The 17,981-nt window shown below is 34.1% G+C and overlaps 2 protein-coding genes across 3 annotated transcripts in view; one reads left to right on the top strand and one right to left on the bottom strand.

The window, feature by feature from the left end:
• Positions 1 to 32: 32 nt before the first annotated feature.
• vps4b (vacuolar protein sorting 4 homolog B) lies at positions 33 to 14,778 on the bottom strand. 2 transcript variants are annotated; one of them, XM_024274099.2, is made up of 13 exons: positions 14,640 to 14,778; positions 11,866 to 11,977; positions 11,587 to 11,687; positions 8,210 to 8,321; positions 7,531 to 7,681; positions 7,308 to 7,366; positions 7,106 to 7,225; positions 6,832 to 6,988; positions 6,233 to 6,381; positions 4,277 to 4,358; positions 3,981 to 4,200; positions 3,743 to 3,883; positions 33 to 1,337 (listed from the first exon to the last, which is right to left on the bottom strand). In XM_024274099.2, exons 1-13 carry the CDS (start codon positions 14,658 to 14,660, stop codon positions 1,236 to 1,238), a joined length of 1,527 nt encoding a protein of 508 aa, XP_024129867.1. In that variant the 5' UTR covers positions 14,661 to 14,778; the 3' UTR covers positions 33 to 1,235. The 2 variants fall into 2 exon arrangements, with proteins under 2 accessions (XP_024129867.1, XP_024129868.1); XM_024274100.2 differs by lacking the exons at positions 11,587 to 11,687; positions 11,866 to 11,977; positions 14,640 to 14,778 and adding an exon at positions 9,766 to 9,987.
• Positions 14,779 to 15,419: 641 nt separating this feature from the next.
• The window catches only part of LOC112147734 (laminin subunit alpha-3), an 88,285-nt gene continuing 85,723 nt past the window's right edge, over positions 15,420 to 17,981 (top strand). The window contains exon 1 of the mRNA XM_036216253.1: positions 15,420 to 15,977. Within this exon, the coding sequence (XP_036072146.1) occupies positions 15,714 to 15,977 (264 nt within the window). The 5' untranslated portion in view covers positions 15,420 to 15,713. The remainder of the gene's footprint in view (positions 15,978 to 17,981) is intronic.

Raw genomic sequence — 17,981 nt, 5'->3', positions numbered from 1 at the left:
ACGCTTTAATTCCATCAATAAGCAACATCGTGTGACATAGCTTTAACTTTTATTTACACAGAGGAAGTGAAAAACAGAAATCAGAATGCATAAGTTGCCTCTTCTCAAAGCAAAAGGCTCAAGAGTTGGCTACATACATGTGTAGACATATACAATAAAATGAAACATTGCCCTTAAAAAATTTGCAGGAGACAAGTTCATACATCCAAAGACCAGAGGTACAGCTAAATACAGTCTAAGAGTTAACACGAAATGTACAAGTACAGTACATTCCTTAGTTGTAGTGACAAAGCACTTGATATTTTGATTAATTTAAAAAATAAACCAAAACCACGCAGCTTTTCTAGAAGGCACATGGTGCACACGGTCTTTTTTGTCTACTTAAATTATTAAAGATGTATGCCGTTGTTTAAAAAAAATGTCTTGCAACCCGAGCCATCAGAGTCAAACCATGAACAAAACTGACTTGTTTAAATGTGAGGCAGTTTTGCCGTTTAATTATATAAACAGCGAAGCCTTCAAATATGAGAAAATAGGTAGAGTAGGTCGTGGAGAACAAAAATACAATTTTAAGTAATTAGATCCCTGTGAAGCGGGAAAATAACGCTGGTCAGCGACCACCAATGACCCCATTATAAGGGCTGTGTTTAATGGAGAAAAAGTAAACATTTCATTGGTTTGGAAAGTGGATGAAGATTTTAAAGTCTGTTCAAACACTCGTCCTGAGTATGAAGATTCTGTCCAGTTGGAGACAAATTTGCTGAAATCCTGTTATTTCTCACACATTGGTTAATGTATAGGCATTTATATCCTATAAAATGACTCTTAAAAATAGACAAGATGGTTTATTGACCTGCTGGGATGTAAAGAATTGAACAATAACTTTCTTGCTATATTTGTGTCATTAAATCTCTGTTTTTGTTTCTAAATCAAATAAATAATATTTAGTGCTCAAGGCAGACAAAGCTCTAAGGTTTCCAATATGGTGCAAACTCTTATCATGCCGAAACATAAATATGCAATTTTGTTATTTTCTTTGGACATAAGGGACTAAATAAAACCATGTCTCCCACCCTTGGTGTGGTTATCAAATAGCCAAAACCGGAAACACATTTTGCCTATTTAGATCATCTATGAGGCTTAGAGAGTGGCTAAAATGAGACGGAGAAAAGGAGGACACGCACAGTAAAGAGACAAAACGACGTCTTTGCTTTGGTTTGGCCTCGGTACTCGGTCTAGCCCTCTTGTCCAAAGTCTTCTGTGAATTTTTTCAGTTTCTCCAGATCTTGTTCGTTGACGGTTGGCTTTGTGTTGGACTGAGACCTCAACATGTCAGCCTAAATGAGAAGAAGAAGAAGAAAAAAAAGACATGATGTCATAGTCGCCTGCGGTTTGAAGTTGAACTTAACTCCACATTATTAAAATAGGATCTAAGCAGGTTTAACAAATAAGAGTCTTCAGTGAAATATGAAAAGGGTTTAAGTTTCAAAAGTAGTCCAGATAAGGTGCAAAAGCATGACGAACACAAATATTTAATGACATCAGTTGCAAGTTAACCCTTTAACGCCTGAGGCGTCATCGGTGACGCTTAAACACAAAATCTTTAACATACGGTAACATACAATCAACGCAATTCCAGTAGATTTTGAAGGAGAAAAGCGGCTCTTGCCGCTTTTCTCCTTCAAAATCTACTGGAATTACGTTGGTTAAAGTGCCATTTTATGACATCACCAATTAGAAACATTTTGTAATTATAAATAACAAAAAAAAAAAATAATAACTTCCAACAACAAGAGCATTTAGTGTCTTGTGATAAATATAGTTGCTAGTGACTCTTTTGGGAGTACCTCAATTTCTGGACACATTATGTAGTTTTTTTTAATTTAAATTACAACACATTGAAACAAAAAAATTACACTAAAATATATATTTTGATTGAATATAATTGTGTGTCCAGTTAATGCATAAAACCAAGTAATTTTAAAGGTTTTCACATATTTTCTCTATTTACACACTAGAAGGAAGATAACTCGCACACCTAAAAAAGTATAAAGTACATCCTGGTTTATTGCAGGTTTTAAGTTTTAAAATAATCACCAATTAAGTAAAATCTGTGATTCTTTACATTTTACAATTTGAGGTCTATTTTTGATAAGATATAAGGCAGCAACACTATGGAATGATTTTTTTTCTATGCATCTCTATAAAATGCTTCATGATATGCCAGAAAAACTCCTTAAAGACTCACTCTGATGACAATTTTTGGTATTTCTAGCATGTTCTTGTAGCATTTTTTGATGATGGAGGACATTGCTAACATGCTGGAAGGGATTTCTCTGCGCCCACAACTCAGATGAACAACCGCTGCACTGCAGAAACTATGTCTTTGAAAGCGACATGAGTTTTTTGGATTTTGGCAAAAAAATTATCATAATTTAAAGACCACTGGGAACGTTTTGAAAGTGAATCAAAAGATTGTTGTGGGTCTGTAAAGTCCCACTCTGATGAAAATTGTGTTTTTTGAGTTTTAATACGTATTTTTCTTATAAAAAACAACAAATGTGATAAGAAATGGCCTTGTTTTTGCCTTTCTGAGTATTTCTCCTTTTAAATTGTTGTCAATCAAACTGTGAAAACGCTCTGTTTGAAGAAATGAGCCATTTTGACATCACAACGACATGGACACCCTCAAGCTGTGTGGGAGAAGAAGATGTGGCATCTACTCATGTCTGTGCTGTAGAGGGTTGAGATTCAATGAAATTGCAGCAGTATTAAAAGATAAACGTTCTAACAAGTAAGCAGCTGGCCTTTTTTTTGTTTGATAACTTGACCAAAAATATTCAAAATTCTGCTACAGCACTGGCACCCATCCTCATCTGTCAGAGGAGACGCAGCGTCTTATTCAAGGCAAACTCCTCACACGTGAGAGCAGTAATGGCTTTTTAAGACATTTAGGTTGAAGAATTTTGGTTAAAAACTTCATAATCATTATTAAAACACTACTGGGAATATTTTTTAAATAAAAAAATGTCATGGGGGACTTTAATGTCTTTTTTTGTAATGTGAAATCCTCGTGTATTTTTTTTCAATTTGTAATTGTCTTAGTTATTATGATGAATTTGGGGATAAACGGGATAAACTCACCATCACTGTTGTGTTCTACATTTTTAAATAATTCTAAATTCTTTATCATCATTTTATATTTATTAGGTTGAGCCTTTAAATGAGCCCTTCAGGTTTTTTTTCAATGCACTCTATTTTATTTACTTTTTCAAATGCTTTTTTTAAATTTATTTTGTATTATATTTTTTTGTAAAATTATCAAATCAAATAAAGGCAGTAAAAACAGTCACTACACTTTTTGCACTTTCCTCAGACGGACAAACTCATTTACACTTATCTCTCTTATTTAACCTTTTGTAGAAAAATAAGTCAAGACTGAAAACAAAGATTTATGTATATTTGTAAAGCTGGACGCATTCTGTAGAGGAGACACAGCACAGTGGAAATCGACTGACAATGTCCTACAGCCAATCAGGACACAGATCACTAGGTGATCATTAAAAAAATAAATGAAAGCTTGCAGAATAGTATTAAAAATCTATGAAATTGCAAAGCTACAGAAGCTGAACCATATAATAGTGAAGGGCCACTATAAGCAAACAGATTTATAAAGATTAATTAAAATCTGTATCTGTTGTTGAATATATCATCAACTTTATTGTTGTTTTCTGATTCTTACCATGCACACAACTGGTTCCAATAACTTCTCTCCAGGAACCTCCATCCAGGTCATCTCAATAGCATTTGGATCCCCAGGTGAACACGGGGTCAGTAGGTCGTCAACAACAACGTTGGGGTCGTCTCTTGATGGCCCCCGCACCTGTTTTCAAAACGTGACAGAAAGACACCCTGAAGTGAAAAAGACTGCTTGATTGTTACACTGCAAAAGCAAACAAAGAGGTTTCTGAAGGTCGTACCCGTTTGAAGTGCGTTGCTGACTGGACCTTCCGCACAGGCTGCATCAGAGCGTCTCTGACGATGATGCTGATATCTGCCCCCGAGTAGCCATTCGTCTTCTTGCCCAGCGTGGCGAAGTCGGACTCTGAGAGGCTGTTGGGGGTGGAGCCTAGATGGAGCTTGAACATGAAGGAGCGGGCGTGCTCTTCTGGCAGAGGGATGTAGATCCTCTTCTCAAATCTGAAACAGTTTGACTACACTCAGAACGGAGCAGTGGCTGCTGGGAAACGACTTTAAGACGCCTCGATAATAATACCGTCTTCTGATGGCAGAGTCTAGAGTCCAAGGGATGTTTGTTGCCCCGAGAACCAGCACTCCCTCATTGTCATTCCCCACGCCTGTAAACCATCACAACAAAAGGTGTGAGTAAGCACCTCCATTCACAGAAGAAAGAACATTCTTATCAGGTGATGTCATTTTGTTTCCTTCACCGCTTTAGAGTCACAAGACTTTTACAACGGAGACTCTGAATGCTGAATCAGAGCAGTGTGCTGCACTATCAGCATGACGTCCACTGCATACGTACATTTATTGGAGTCATTCATTTGAAGCATTAGAGATAATATACGAGTATCAAGTGAGATATCCTGGAAAACCCCAAATGAAAAGACAAAGCTGAAGGTTATGGTGAATACGAGGCATTAGTGTTTAATTCAAATCGTGGAAATGAGGAAATATATTTTAAATAATCTGGAATTTTTATGGTGTGACAACTTTTCTATCACTTCTAAGAGAACTTTGAGCTGGGTTTTCTATCTAAATACAAGTATATTATGGAAAAGTATTAAACTTTTCATTTAATTAAATAACATGGCTCCAGAAATGTTAAATTGCAAACAAATTGGAGTGTAGAGAGTGATTACTATAGATGTAAAAATTCAACTTTTCCCATAATTCGGTTCAAACCTCAATATTTGGGTCACAGTTTTGTTTTCAGTTCGTTATACAAAAAGGAAAAATACCTTTTTTAATTTGCTGATAAGGAAGTAACAATGAACAAAAAGCTTTCTGTGATGTAATAAAAAATGACAATGAGTTTGACATTTTCTGTGTAAACAAACTGGTACAGAGTATTGATGAAACACTGTTTGATTCAATAGTGTAACATACAGTTTCTGTTTTAAACAAAGAATTATGATATCTAGAGTGTTTGGTAAAGCCTATAAAGGACATCATTATATATCTGTATTGATCAATCAAGGGAAGTATTCAAACAATTTCCAAAACTATTTCATTAAAAAAATAATAATAATAATCTTCACTCTTATGGTAGCAGACAAGGACAGACAATCCACCTTCCTCCTATCCAATAAGTCACAAGTTAAGTTTTCTTTTCGTTACCTCGGCAACAAATTATTAATGAGTTTGAGTTTTTGATAGAAAGATTCAAAAAAATTATTTCTAAAAAAAATTTGGATTTCAAGGTATAAAAATGGGGTTTAAATTGAATAAAAATATAAGTTTACCAACTTCCTTTTCATAAAATCAATTTAATTTGGAATTATGTTAGAGTTTTTGTTTCAGATTCTTTAATCTAGATTTTATTTGTTTACTTACTGTATTTTATTTTATTCTTCAACATAGATGTGTTACCATCTTGAACAAACCCAGATGGGTTTCTGTAACACACCATCACATGATTCTACTTTTCTGTATTTGTATTTCTCTTGTATTCTTATTTCCTTTTCATGTATGTAAATAAATAAATAAATTAAATCTTAAACATTAATGAATACAGTTGGGACAGGTTTAAGGCTTCATTTAATTTATACAAATAATTCCTCATTTATGGAAATCTTTTAATCTTCTGAGATTTTTCCACAAACAGTAATTTTTTAAAACCTTTCACTACATTTAATTTATTATATTTATTTCTTAAACGTCTTTGAGTTCATATTGCAAGTTGACGTTCTTTGTTGCTCTTTTTTATCTTATTCATCCCAACATTAATTAACATGTTTTATCTACATTTTTACACCAGAATAAAACTAATCAAACTGAAATTTGTCTTCTTCTCTTTTGAATGAATATTTTGGTAAACCTTTTCTATACATCAGACATCAGTCAGAACGCAAAGCACTGATGAAATGAAAAAGGATTTTGAAAAAGTCAAAGAAAGATATTTAAATTTTTTTTTTAGCATGTTCAATTTTAACAGAGAAAAATCATTTTCACACAATTAAAAATGTGATTATAGTTGTTCAGAACTCACCCTGCATCTGAACCAGGAACTCTGTTTTAATACGACGAGCAGCTTCGCTTTCGTTCTCACTTCTTGAACCACACAGGGAATCTATTTCATCTATGAAGATAATGGAAGGCTTGTGTTCTCTTGCAAGGCTGAAAAGGTTCTTCACCAACCTGGGAGCAGATTTATAAACAGTTAGGATACAATTCTTTTAAACATTTTTTTTTCCTCCACCCCTCTAAAATATCAGGACATTATAGATTTATTCTACTTGACCTGATAAATAAATGAAAGTAAACACAAAAACGAACCAATTTCCAGTTGAAAAAGAAATGTTGGATAAATATTCTACTAGAAAAATATAGACTGATGTTTCATCTATAAAAAAAAAACAACAACCACTGGAAAATACTGAATAGCGAGAATTTGTGTGAGAGTAATGCAGAGTTTAACCCGAATGAGATATTTTAGGAGAGAAATTCACATCATCAAAATGACAAATTTATAGATAGACAAAAACAATGTAACTATAACAAAAAAAGGAAAAAAAATCAACAAAAAACACATTCATTCGACTTTCTAAAACCCTAACAGAGTAACGTTTTTTTTTAACCATAACTCACTTTTCACTCTCTCCTAGCCATTTGGAAACGAGATCAGACGATGAAATCGAGAAAAAGGTGGAGTTGTTCGCCTCTGTTGCAACAGCTTTAGCCAGGTAGGACTTTCCTGTACCTGGAGGCCCAAAGAGCAAGATCCCCCTCCATGGAGTTCTCTTTCCTGTCAACCAAGCAAAGACGTCACTTCTTTTGACAAAAAAAACCCAGTGAGGGTAGTCTAATACATCACTGTCACACAACAGAGTCATGTGCAGCAGACTGTTTAAGAATAAACTACCTGTGAAAAGGTGGGGGAATTTGATTGGAAGAATAACTGCTTCTTTCAGAGCCTCTTTGGCTCCTTCTAAACCAGCAACATCGTTCCATTTTATGTTTGGCTTCTCCATGACGATTGCACCTAAAGATGAATTTGATAAAACGTGACAGTAAGTCAAACAACACACAACTAATTCAAATGAACAAGAATCTAACAGACTAACCTGACAGCTGGTTTTGAAACTTCTTTTTCTCTGGATCATCTCCTTCATCGCTTTCATTCCTAAAAACCAAACAGTAAGAATAGATATATTTGAAAATCACTTCTGTTTCAGTGTGGTTACATTTCAGAGAGATTTGTTTACATTTGCATATTTATCCACACTATTCTTAGCCATATGTGAATGACACCTCATTCACAGAGCTCTGCCCCACCCAGAAACACACCCTTTGTCGTCAGATTGAGATTCTTTGACAGGCTTGGCAGGAGGAGCTTTCTCCTTCTTCTTCAGATACTCCTTCAACTTCTCTGCCCTGTCCAGGTATTCGGCACACTTTGCCCGAATGCTCTGTTTAGCTTTGTCTCCCTGGGCTTCATCTGTCAAAAATGAGAGCAGAGAACAGCCATGAAAATGTCTGTGACACAAGTGTTTTTCTTTAAATAATTTAAGGTATTATTTAATGCTTTAAAACACAACATAGTGTCACTCTGATTGTTTACATGATCAACGTGAATCAGCAGATTCTGGCGAGGAAAGAACCGGCTTTTCATATCTGCTTAGCACCAACACTTTAAGCTAGTAATCACTTTGTTAATGCAAAGTGTAGCATATATCAGCACAAGGCTGCTTTTGCCGCATCAGAATCAGTTTAATTTACATCAATTGCATAAATGGTTCAAGAGTTACGGTAGTCCAAAGAATGTCAGCATTAAAGCTCCAGTATTAATTGGTTAACAGATCAAAAGATTGTTCAACTTTTTTTAGATTTCCTTTAAAAACAAACTGATGTAAAGACATAAGTATGTTATGAACTTGACATGCAAGATCTTAGTAAAAGAAAAAAAAAACACCTGAGATTACTTACAACAATTTACTGTGAATTTAAATGTTTTGCCATGACTTACATTTCACGACATGAAGGAAATACTGGACAGCTGCTTGGTAGAGTCGAAGAGCCTCTTCATAGTTTTGATTTTTGTCCTCCTGTGCAGCCTTGCCGGCCAGATCAATGGCTTTCTGAAATTGCAAAACAAATTTCAGATTTATAGACACCAAAATGCTGAAATATTAAAAACAAAAATCCTACATAATTAAAATGCAAATGAACTCAGAGCAAGTGAAATCACAATAAATAGTTTGGTAATTAAAAAAATGCAACATTTTAAAACAAAAAAGTACACAAGGAGACTTTTGAATGTACAAAAACAGCTAATTTTAGGGCTCCAAATGAAAAAACGGTTATTTATTGGTTTCTAGCAGACTTCAAAGTTGCTGACCTTAGTGGCCAAAGAAGATAAAAGCGAGGAAATGTCATTTTAAAAGGATGCCTAAAGAGCAACCAGAGACGAAAATGTATTTTTTTTTTTTATAAGGAAATATTGAATTAGCTAAAAAGTAAACTTTACTTCAATATCACTTCTTGTAGATTAATACAACACATTAAATGATGGTCTAAATTAAAAGGTCTTGATCTTGATAGGTTTAATCAAGAAACATCCTCCAATATAAATAAATAAAAGGGTTAAAAGACATGCAGCAGCAATTTGTGAAAGCAGACATTATGATGAGACGGAAGATTGTCTCACACAACAAAAGAACGGACTGTAATCCAGCCCTGTCATAACAAAAGCTTGGATCACCGTTTCAAAGTGCTGCTGTGACAAAAAGTTATTTACTTTGACCAGCTGCCTCAGGCGGAAAAAAAGGACGCCCCCACTGATCTGATCAGGCTGTCAAACCTTAGCTATTTATCTATATTTAGCTAGTTTTAAAAACTAGATTTAGACCTGTGTTATAACATTCCCATATTTATATTTTAGCAATAAACACATGCTTGTATTAAAACGCCTGTCTATATTTACATCCAGTTTTGTCAGTGACATCACGCTACGATCATAAACCTAACTTCCAAACACTTTGTTTCACTTCCTTCTATGAAAACAACAGGAACATAAAAAAGTGGTTGACATTTACTATAAAAACTCAAAAAGAACTCAAACTTTTAATGTAGAATGGCGAGATATAGCCAACAAGCTAGCCAGGTTAATCTTATTAGGTAACTTGATATTGAGAATCCCGCTTTGAAGATGTACAGATAGAGTTTAAACCGCCATAAATCAAAGGAAAATAATACTTTTTATAATCATTGTATTGACTATTGTGAGGGTTTTCTTTATCACCTTTTATTTTGATAAATCACATGGTTTGACGGTTAACTCTCGATGTGCCCCTCCTTAGCTAACTTAGCTAGCTATGCTAATTAGCAACTTGTCTCAAAGCGTACTCCCTACTAACGTCTAGAAAATTTACACACTCATGCGTAACACAAATTGATATTACTAGTCGAGAAATTTCGACGGACATAATCTGTATATCCCTCTTTTTACAAAACTTAAAAAACTTTTTAGGCCTGTCAAGCGTTTTAGCCAGCTGAAACTATAAGGTAGGGTTCTCTACTTACCTGTAAATTATTGTTGGCCATAGGGGCAAGTCACCTGACCCAAAACCTCAACAAATGTCACCCCGCCGTGAGTAAACTACTTATAAACAAAGCTAATCAGAAATTGGCCTCGAAAAACAACGGTTTATCGCCGTCGTTACAGAACTTGTTTTCTTTCTTTAGGTCGCTGTTCAAGGAAGCAACTTCCGCATTGAAAAGTCGACACTTGCGTAAGCAGAATGTAGTGACGTCATGACGTCGCTCGCTCGAGCTCAAAATAGCCAACCTGCTTGATTTCAAAATAAAGCTGTTGTGTTTCAGGAATTTACTGTATGTTTTACACATAGACTGTAAAAATAATTATAATAAATATAATAATTATTTTTAGTCTATGGTTTTACAGAAGAAAAATGATTTTTGTGACTCAAAAGATATTTCAAAATAATCTTAAATACACTTTGACTGTTAAAATCAGATGATGATAACTTTATGACAATTTTTTAAAATATTTTATCTTGCATTGGATTACTAAGGAGTCCCTAAGGCACCTGTCAAAGTCACGGCCTGGGGGCCGGATCCTGCTCTCCAGATCATTTAATTTTATTGTTATAAATGGCCCGATGTTATCTTGTGCTCATTTCTAACTTGTATAATTTTGACAACATATATTTTTTGGAGAGTAAAATATTGAAAGTTATTTAAGATTTAAGTTGGTTTGTTCTGCAATAATATTACATATTTTTATCAATTATAATTATGTTAAAAAGTTATGGTTTTAAAGTTTTAATAATTGGCATTCTGCTAGCTTTTTGGACTCTTGACATTCACTAAGTCATTTTTAGCTATTTTTGAGTTTAGCTAATATTTCAGCTACATGCTAGCTGTTTATGCTAGTTTAGTTTTTTTTTTGTTTTTAATTTTTTTAAGATATTTTGAAGTTTAGCTGTTTTCAGCTACATGCTAGCTGTTTTGGAAAGCCTAAGTTTTTTTTTTTGCTGTTGTTGTTTTTTTAAGGCTAATTTGGCATTTAGCTAATATTTTAGATGGCTATTAGCTTCAGCATTTCTAGCTATCAATTTCAGCATCTTCAGCTATCTTCTCTATCAAATTCAGCTTACAGTATTCACACTAGCATTATAGCAGGCAATGCAATATATCTAGTTCATAATTATGTTAAAAAGTTACAGTTTTAAAGTTTTAAAATTTTAGTTTTAGAGTGTTCAATAAATGTTTATTCTGTTCGGCCCGCGACCTAAGGTGTGTTTTGGATTTTGGCCCCTTTTGCGATTGAGGTTGACACCCCTGATCTAAGGACATCAAAGTACAAAAAAACTGTCTTCTCGTGCACACCAGATAGCAAGTGGCGCACACCTGATTTCATTTAAAAAATAATATTCAATCAACATACCTTTGAACATATTTTTGCATTATTTATCGCCCATAATCAGACTAATTTTTTTGCCACTTGATTTGAAACTTTACTAAAATAATAGTAGATCCAGATGCTAAAATTAATTCTTAATGTTATTACTTAGCCATCATAGGCAAAAATGTTGACATTTCAGAACAAATATTACATCCATCGTCTGAACACCGTTTCGCTTTTGGGGTTACATGGTTGCTGGAGCCTATCCCATTTAAGGTGAAGGTGGGGTGCACATCGCTGGTGTTTCAAAGGGTCAGACACTCTCACACACACATTCAATCACACCTAAGAGACAATTTAGAGACACCAATTAACCTATTAATTTGGGAGACAGCTGAGTGCCCAGAGAAAACCTTTTCATGGAGAGAAAAAAACTGTGAATATTATTTAAATTTTCTAATATAATTTGTAATGACCTCTTTATTTGCCAGGTAGTCTTGCAGTTCCTCCACTCTGTCCAAATACAGTTTACATTTATCTCTAATCTTCTGATTTCCATCTTTACCTTGAGGTTCACCTAAAACAGAAAAATATCAGGTCACTCATGGTAGATCAAACATCCCAAATTGTCCAAAGATAAAACTTGTCCTCGTAACTATACACACTCTTCTTCACAGGTGATTATAAATTCTAGTATTTTATATGTATAATTGTGGGGCTTAAGCCTCATTCTATCTCCCATCATGGAGACGTACGTTTCAAAATGTGGAGAAAATACTTGACTGCATGCTGGTAGGATCGAATGGCTTCCTCATAATTTCCAGCCTGATCTTCTTCTGAAGCTTTCTGAGCAACAGCAATAGCTTTCTGAAAGAGCAAAAAAAGAACGGTGTCAAACATGAAATGTTACAAATCTGTCATCTAAGGATGTTGAAACTTATGCAACAATTCATCAAATAAAATCAGGCCAGTAAAGAGTTCATCTACTTAACAATTTCTTTATTAACAAGTACTTAAACAAGTCTGTCACAGACTAAAATAACAGGATTGTTGTCTGTTTCCTGTTGTTGGCAACATATTAGAAGTTCATCATAATTTTTGACCAAACTTTATGTTTTTTGGTGATAACGTTAGTCTTTAATTAATCAATTGTTATATTTCAGTTATCTTTTTTTTTTTCTTTGTGAGTTTGAACATTTAACACATTTAGATACACAGGATTAAATTTTAAGTAATTTTACATTTTAACCTACAATCTGATGACAGCAGCCCCCTCTAAAAAATCAGAACAGAGAGCAAAGCATACAAAAAATGTTGTAAAATACATGAAATTCTCTTAAGCATCTTTTTTATTAGACTGTTTTTGGCTTGAAATGTCTTAAAGTTTCAGGTTCAGTGCAGAGTTCACCGAGACAGTTTTTTTTCAATTATCTACCAAAAACAGTGAAGAATATGTATAAAAGCCAAAATATAATAAATTAGCTCTCAAGTATATATAAAATACAGTATAGAAAGAAAAGAAAAATCAGAAAGATCCTAGGAGGCAACAACAGAAGAACCCATTGGAGCTGTGGTCTCACAGCCTTAAAAAACATCATCTTTAACAAATAGTTCTTCTGAAAAAATTCATCTTTTAAAATATATATTTTTTTTCATTTTTAAAACAATACACACAAAAAAGATTTATAAAAATAGTGACTCTCAAGTGTTCAGTCTGTATCGATTTGTGATTTTATTCTTGTGATTATTACTCAGTTTGATAAATATTTCATCATAATAAATGTCTGATTTTCCCTCCTCCAGAGTACATTGACATTCAGATTAATTCTATATATTTTGTTCTCTTTTTTAAGTTTTCTGTTACTTTCGGGTCAATATCCATTTAACCCCTTAATGCTTGAATTTAATTTCCGGTTATTAAAAAAATCACTTGTGTTTTTGCTCTCAAGCAGATACTAAATTAAGGTAATTTTGGAATTGAAGTGGTTTGATGTATATTTGCAACTCAGGGGTTAACATAAATGTTAATGAATTAAATGTTTTACAGCTTGTATATCTTTTGTCCTCATTTATTGTTTTACTTTGATTATTTTGGTGTAGTTTTAACACGATCATTCAGTTTTATTTTTAATTTATGTGAACTCTGATGCATGAAAAAACTTAACCTGAACTTCATGTATGGGAGAAAAAAAAAGTACAAAAATTAACTTTACAGCACTGACAATTTGTAGTTGGAGGAATATACTGCAATCAGGGTGATATCTTTTCCCAGGAGGTTTGTGTCGGCAGACAAGTTAAAACAGATTGTATTCACACACATCCTGTGCAGGATTTTTTTTTTTTTTTTTTTGAGCAGACAATCTGTCTACTGTTAAAAAAAAAAGCACAAAAAAGGGGATGTAATGTAAAAAGGAAACACAATCCTAAGTTGTCACTGGTACCAAATCCGGATGTTTAGAAATGATTTTCATTCAAAACCTGTTTATTATCATTTATTTTTTATTTATTTATTGGAATTAACCTTTCTAACACACTTCATAGGGTTTGATTCATATCATAATTAGTTGCCGACATTGAACGATCCGATTTGATTCACTGACCTAAAATTGATTAAGGACGAATTTATCCGAAAATTCCACCAGTGTGACTAAGATAAATACCTGGTACTGAACAGTGTTGGTAAAATATTCCAGAATCCTTGTATTTCTTGCAAGATAATCAAATATGTGAACAAATAAAAAAAAGAATCAATGGCAAATCCATTCACATTTTAGTTTCATAAAGTTCAGCCAACTGTTGTCACTGTTTGGTTTGATCGTTTTCGTATCACGTGTGTGTTGTTCACTGTGATGCACTGGTTGTTATTACGACATAGTAAATAAACCTAAAGTGTCTCAATCAAAATAGCATTTTTCATTATCGATATAATCTTTGTATTTTATTTTGAAACAATTTAAAATGGTAGATCGACTCGATTAACTTGGCTTATCTGGTTAGATCATAGGAAAATACATCATTTAATTGCTTATTTCGATTAATTATTACACCTCTAGCACTTATATATGCTAAAACATTAACATTTCTGATTTTGTTGGGATTTATATTCTTTTTTGTTGGTAATTGAAAGTTGTGGATCAACTAAAAATAACAAGTAGTCAATAATTATTCCTGTTAAATTTGTAAATTTGTGTTTTTTGATAATCAGTCTATGCATAGAGATAATGAAGTAAGTATACAAAGATAAAATATGTTGTAGTTAATAAGCTAAGTGGTTTTATGAGTCAAATGCAATCAGTGCAGTGACCGAAACGAAGACAAACTTATTTCTTGCTTGAAATCTCCTAATATTCAGACATAATAATAAATCAGTCGTGTTCATAAACTGCAGTGGTACACCTGATTATACTTTCACTTACAAAGTAACCTAATAACCACAAAAAAACAGAAAAACAATCACAGAAACACATCAAGATAGCAAACAGGAAAGACTCTTTGAGGATCCAGATTCCCTCTCTTTAAATCAGCCTACCTGCAGATTAGTTGGTTCCATTCAGAGTCCTATCTGTAAGAAAAAAGCACAGCTGACACAACCCCTGAACCTCGCAACTCTTGTTTCGTATTCCGCGTTGATAGGTCACAGTACAGGTTTAGTTCCTGTTTCCTTATCTGTGTGTCAGCCCTGTGTAGAACCAGCCAGTCCACTGCCGGGGCTGGGATTCTCAAACCCTGCTGCCACTGAGTCATCGACCAGTTATACAACACCAGACTATGGCAGTGGGTGTTGTAAACACAAGCTGTTATGACTCTTATGAAAACACAACTGGAGACTATTTCTTTTATTCCTTTACTATATTTATAAATAAAAAATCACACGTTTTTAAGTGTAAATGAACCTTAAAATACCAAACTTTTGTGTCAACATGTTCCACATTTGTCCACTAGGGGGCAGTGTAACATTAATGTGGAAAAAAAGTTATTTTTTTAAATACAATGTTCTATTTTTAAGCAATAAAACTAAAAATAATTAAGTTAAAGCATTTATTTAAATGCATATTTACAATATAAATATATATGTATTGTTTTTGTCTTTTATGTTATTATTTTTTTAAAAGGTGGCTTAATAAAAATAAAAATACAGATTTTAAATCATTTTAGCAGATATAAATTTGCCCCCTATATGGTATAAATACAACCAACCGTTGTGCGCATGCTCCAAAGTCTATTATCATAATCTACAGGGATTATCAAAATGTTTTGGGTGGGATGAGCGGTCAAACCCAGGGTAAAGTGTGGTGGCAGACCTTTAGCCCCACTCAGTCACGGCGCATTAGAGTCACGCTCAGACCTTCAGCAGTCTGACACCTGAGAGAGAGCTCGAGGGCATGGCGCGCGGGACGGGCTGGAGCGCACAAACCCCGCGCGCTTAGTTCGTTTTTGGTGGATATGCGGCGCAACAGGAGGGACACAGAAGCAGAAGATTGTCCCGAAGTTTTACCTGAGATCAGCGGAGCCGCTGAAAGTGCGTCAAACTCTCGTGCGCTTTTTCCATGGAGAGGCGCACATGACAAGAGCAGCTCCCTCTCAGTCAGCATCTGTGTGAAACATGGCGAGGGGAAGCCTCGGAGCTCACTTGCTCGCCGTGTTCTTGACTTCTTGGGCGACATTTTTCCGGGACGCAGGTGGACAGGAAGCTTTTAACGACCTGAACGGGTTCAGCCTGAACCCGCCGTACTTCAACCTCGCGGAGGGCGCGGGGATTTCTGCCTCAGCAACCTGCGGACAGGATGAGGCTGGAGCTCCCAGACAGGATCTATACTGTAAACTCGTTGGAGGACCAAATTATGGACTTTCTAATCAATACATTCAGGTGAGAAAAGAAGGCAATTTGGTTGCATTAAGTGGTTAATAAACAGGTAATTAATAATAATTAAAAAAGATCCAATAATTTAAAGATGGATACTTTTGATTTTTTTAAGTTTGTGGATATATGGGTTACACCATTAATTGTATGATTTTCTGCTACATATTCATCAATAACATGTCTTAAACTGTCAAAGGCTTGATTGGCTCAGTCTACAGATCAATTATGTCACTTTTAGCACATTATTTGATCACTGAAAAGAGTTGCTGCAACCCTGTTATCAACTTTTGTAGGCAACAGAATGGCAAATGTCTCACAAATGACCGCGAAGACAAGTAAAAACTAAAAAAGTATTATTATATATAATGGTAGTGTGAATGATTTTTGCTGAAAGTAGTCGCTGAAGATACCGACTGGAAATTTCGGTATAGGACTATGAAATAGCGCTAAAGTTGACCTACATTTCTGAAAAAATTGTGGTAAAATTGCTTAAAAATCCCTAATATAAGCCAATTTTGAAAAAAATATATATATTTTGCGTGTAGCTTAAATATTAGCTCAGCTCCAAATTAGCCCAAAACACCTTTAGTAGATGCCTAATTTGCAAAAAAAAGAGCTAGCTCGTTGCTTAAATACTAGCTAAACTCCAAACTAGCCAAACATTCCTCAGTAAACTAAATTAGTAAAAAACGTTAGCCTATTGCTAAACTAGAAACTAAACTCAAAATTACCTATAAAATTCTCTGTTCATGACAAATTAGCCAAAAACGCATTAGCATGTTGCTAAACTAGAAGCTAAGCTTTAAATTAGCCTATAAAAACCCCCAGTAGGTAACAAATTAGTCAAAAACGTTAGCATGTTGCTAAAATAGAAGCTAAACTTTAAATTAGCCTATAAAAAACCCATTGGATGACAAATTAGCCAAAATCATTAGCACGTTGCTAACATAGAAGCTAAACTCTATACTAGCCCCAAAAAACCTAGTGGGTAACAAATTAGCCAAAATCGTTAGCATGTTGCTAACATAGAAGCTAAACTCTATATTAGCCTAAAAAAAATCTAGTAGTTAACAAATAAGTAAAAATGTTAGCATGTTGCTCAAATATTAGCTAAACTCCAAACTTTTTAAAAATTACTATATAAGATTAAAACATAGCCCATGAATATATTTAAAGTGTTGCTGCTAATCTATTTACATTTTTTTTATTTGAAGACTTTTTCATATATTTCATATAGGGCATATTTTGCTCATAAAATTATTAAGTCTACAAATACCAAAAATACATGCAGTAATTTTCTGAACAAGTTGAACATTTTAATACCAAGGTTACTGAGATCGCTGAAAGTTTGATTCAATTTTTATGTGCCAAAAAATGTATGGAAAGGAGCAGGAGAATCACTATACTGTGAATGATTACTAACCATTCACACAAAAAAGTGAATTTTTTTGGTGCTGAAAGCTCTCAACTGTTCAACTTTACTACACTCTGACTCCATATAATATAAAGTAACGACTAATCGACTATTAAATTAGCCGTCGACTGTTTTAATAGTTGATTAGTAGTCGATTATTCGTTGTTTAGTCGACTAATCGTGGCAGCTCTACTGTATAAGTACTCCAGACATATTTCGTATTTTAAGAACTATTTTCAAGCACTCTTTTCTCTTAGTTTTTGTAGATTTGGTCTCAAGACATGTTAAATTAGTCAGAAATGGCATGTTTTAGTATTAGTGTTTTTGTATTTTGCATTTGGATTTTTTGAATTCTAGAAGTAATTGTCTCCTGCTAGAAATAGTTCAACTCTCTTGAAGTGGATTTCCACATTTTCCAAAGGAAACGTCCATCACCAGTGACCCTACTTCCTCAGGAGTCCTCATTAAGGAGCTCTGCATCACAGCAACAAGTCAAAAAGCCTTCTTACACACAGATATTTTCTGAAGAGTGTTGATTAGCTCCACTTCTATTATTAAACGTGTTTGCAGTTCTGTTACGTAAATAAATAATTTGA

This window comes from Oryzias melastigma, linkage group LG17 (assembly GCF_002922805.2).
Source record: "Oryzias melastigma strain HK-1 linkage group LG17, ASM292280v2, whole genome shotgun sequence".
Lineage (NCBI taxonomy): Eukaryota > Metazoa > Chordata > Actinopteri > Beloniformes > Adrianichthyidae > Oryzias > Oryzias melastigma.
This window is presented reverse-complemented; position numbering and strand designations above follow the sequence as displayed.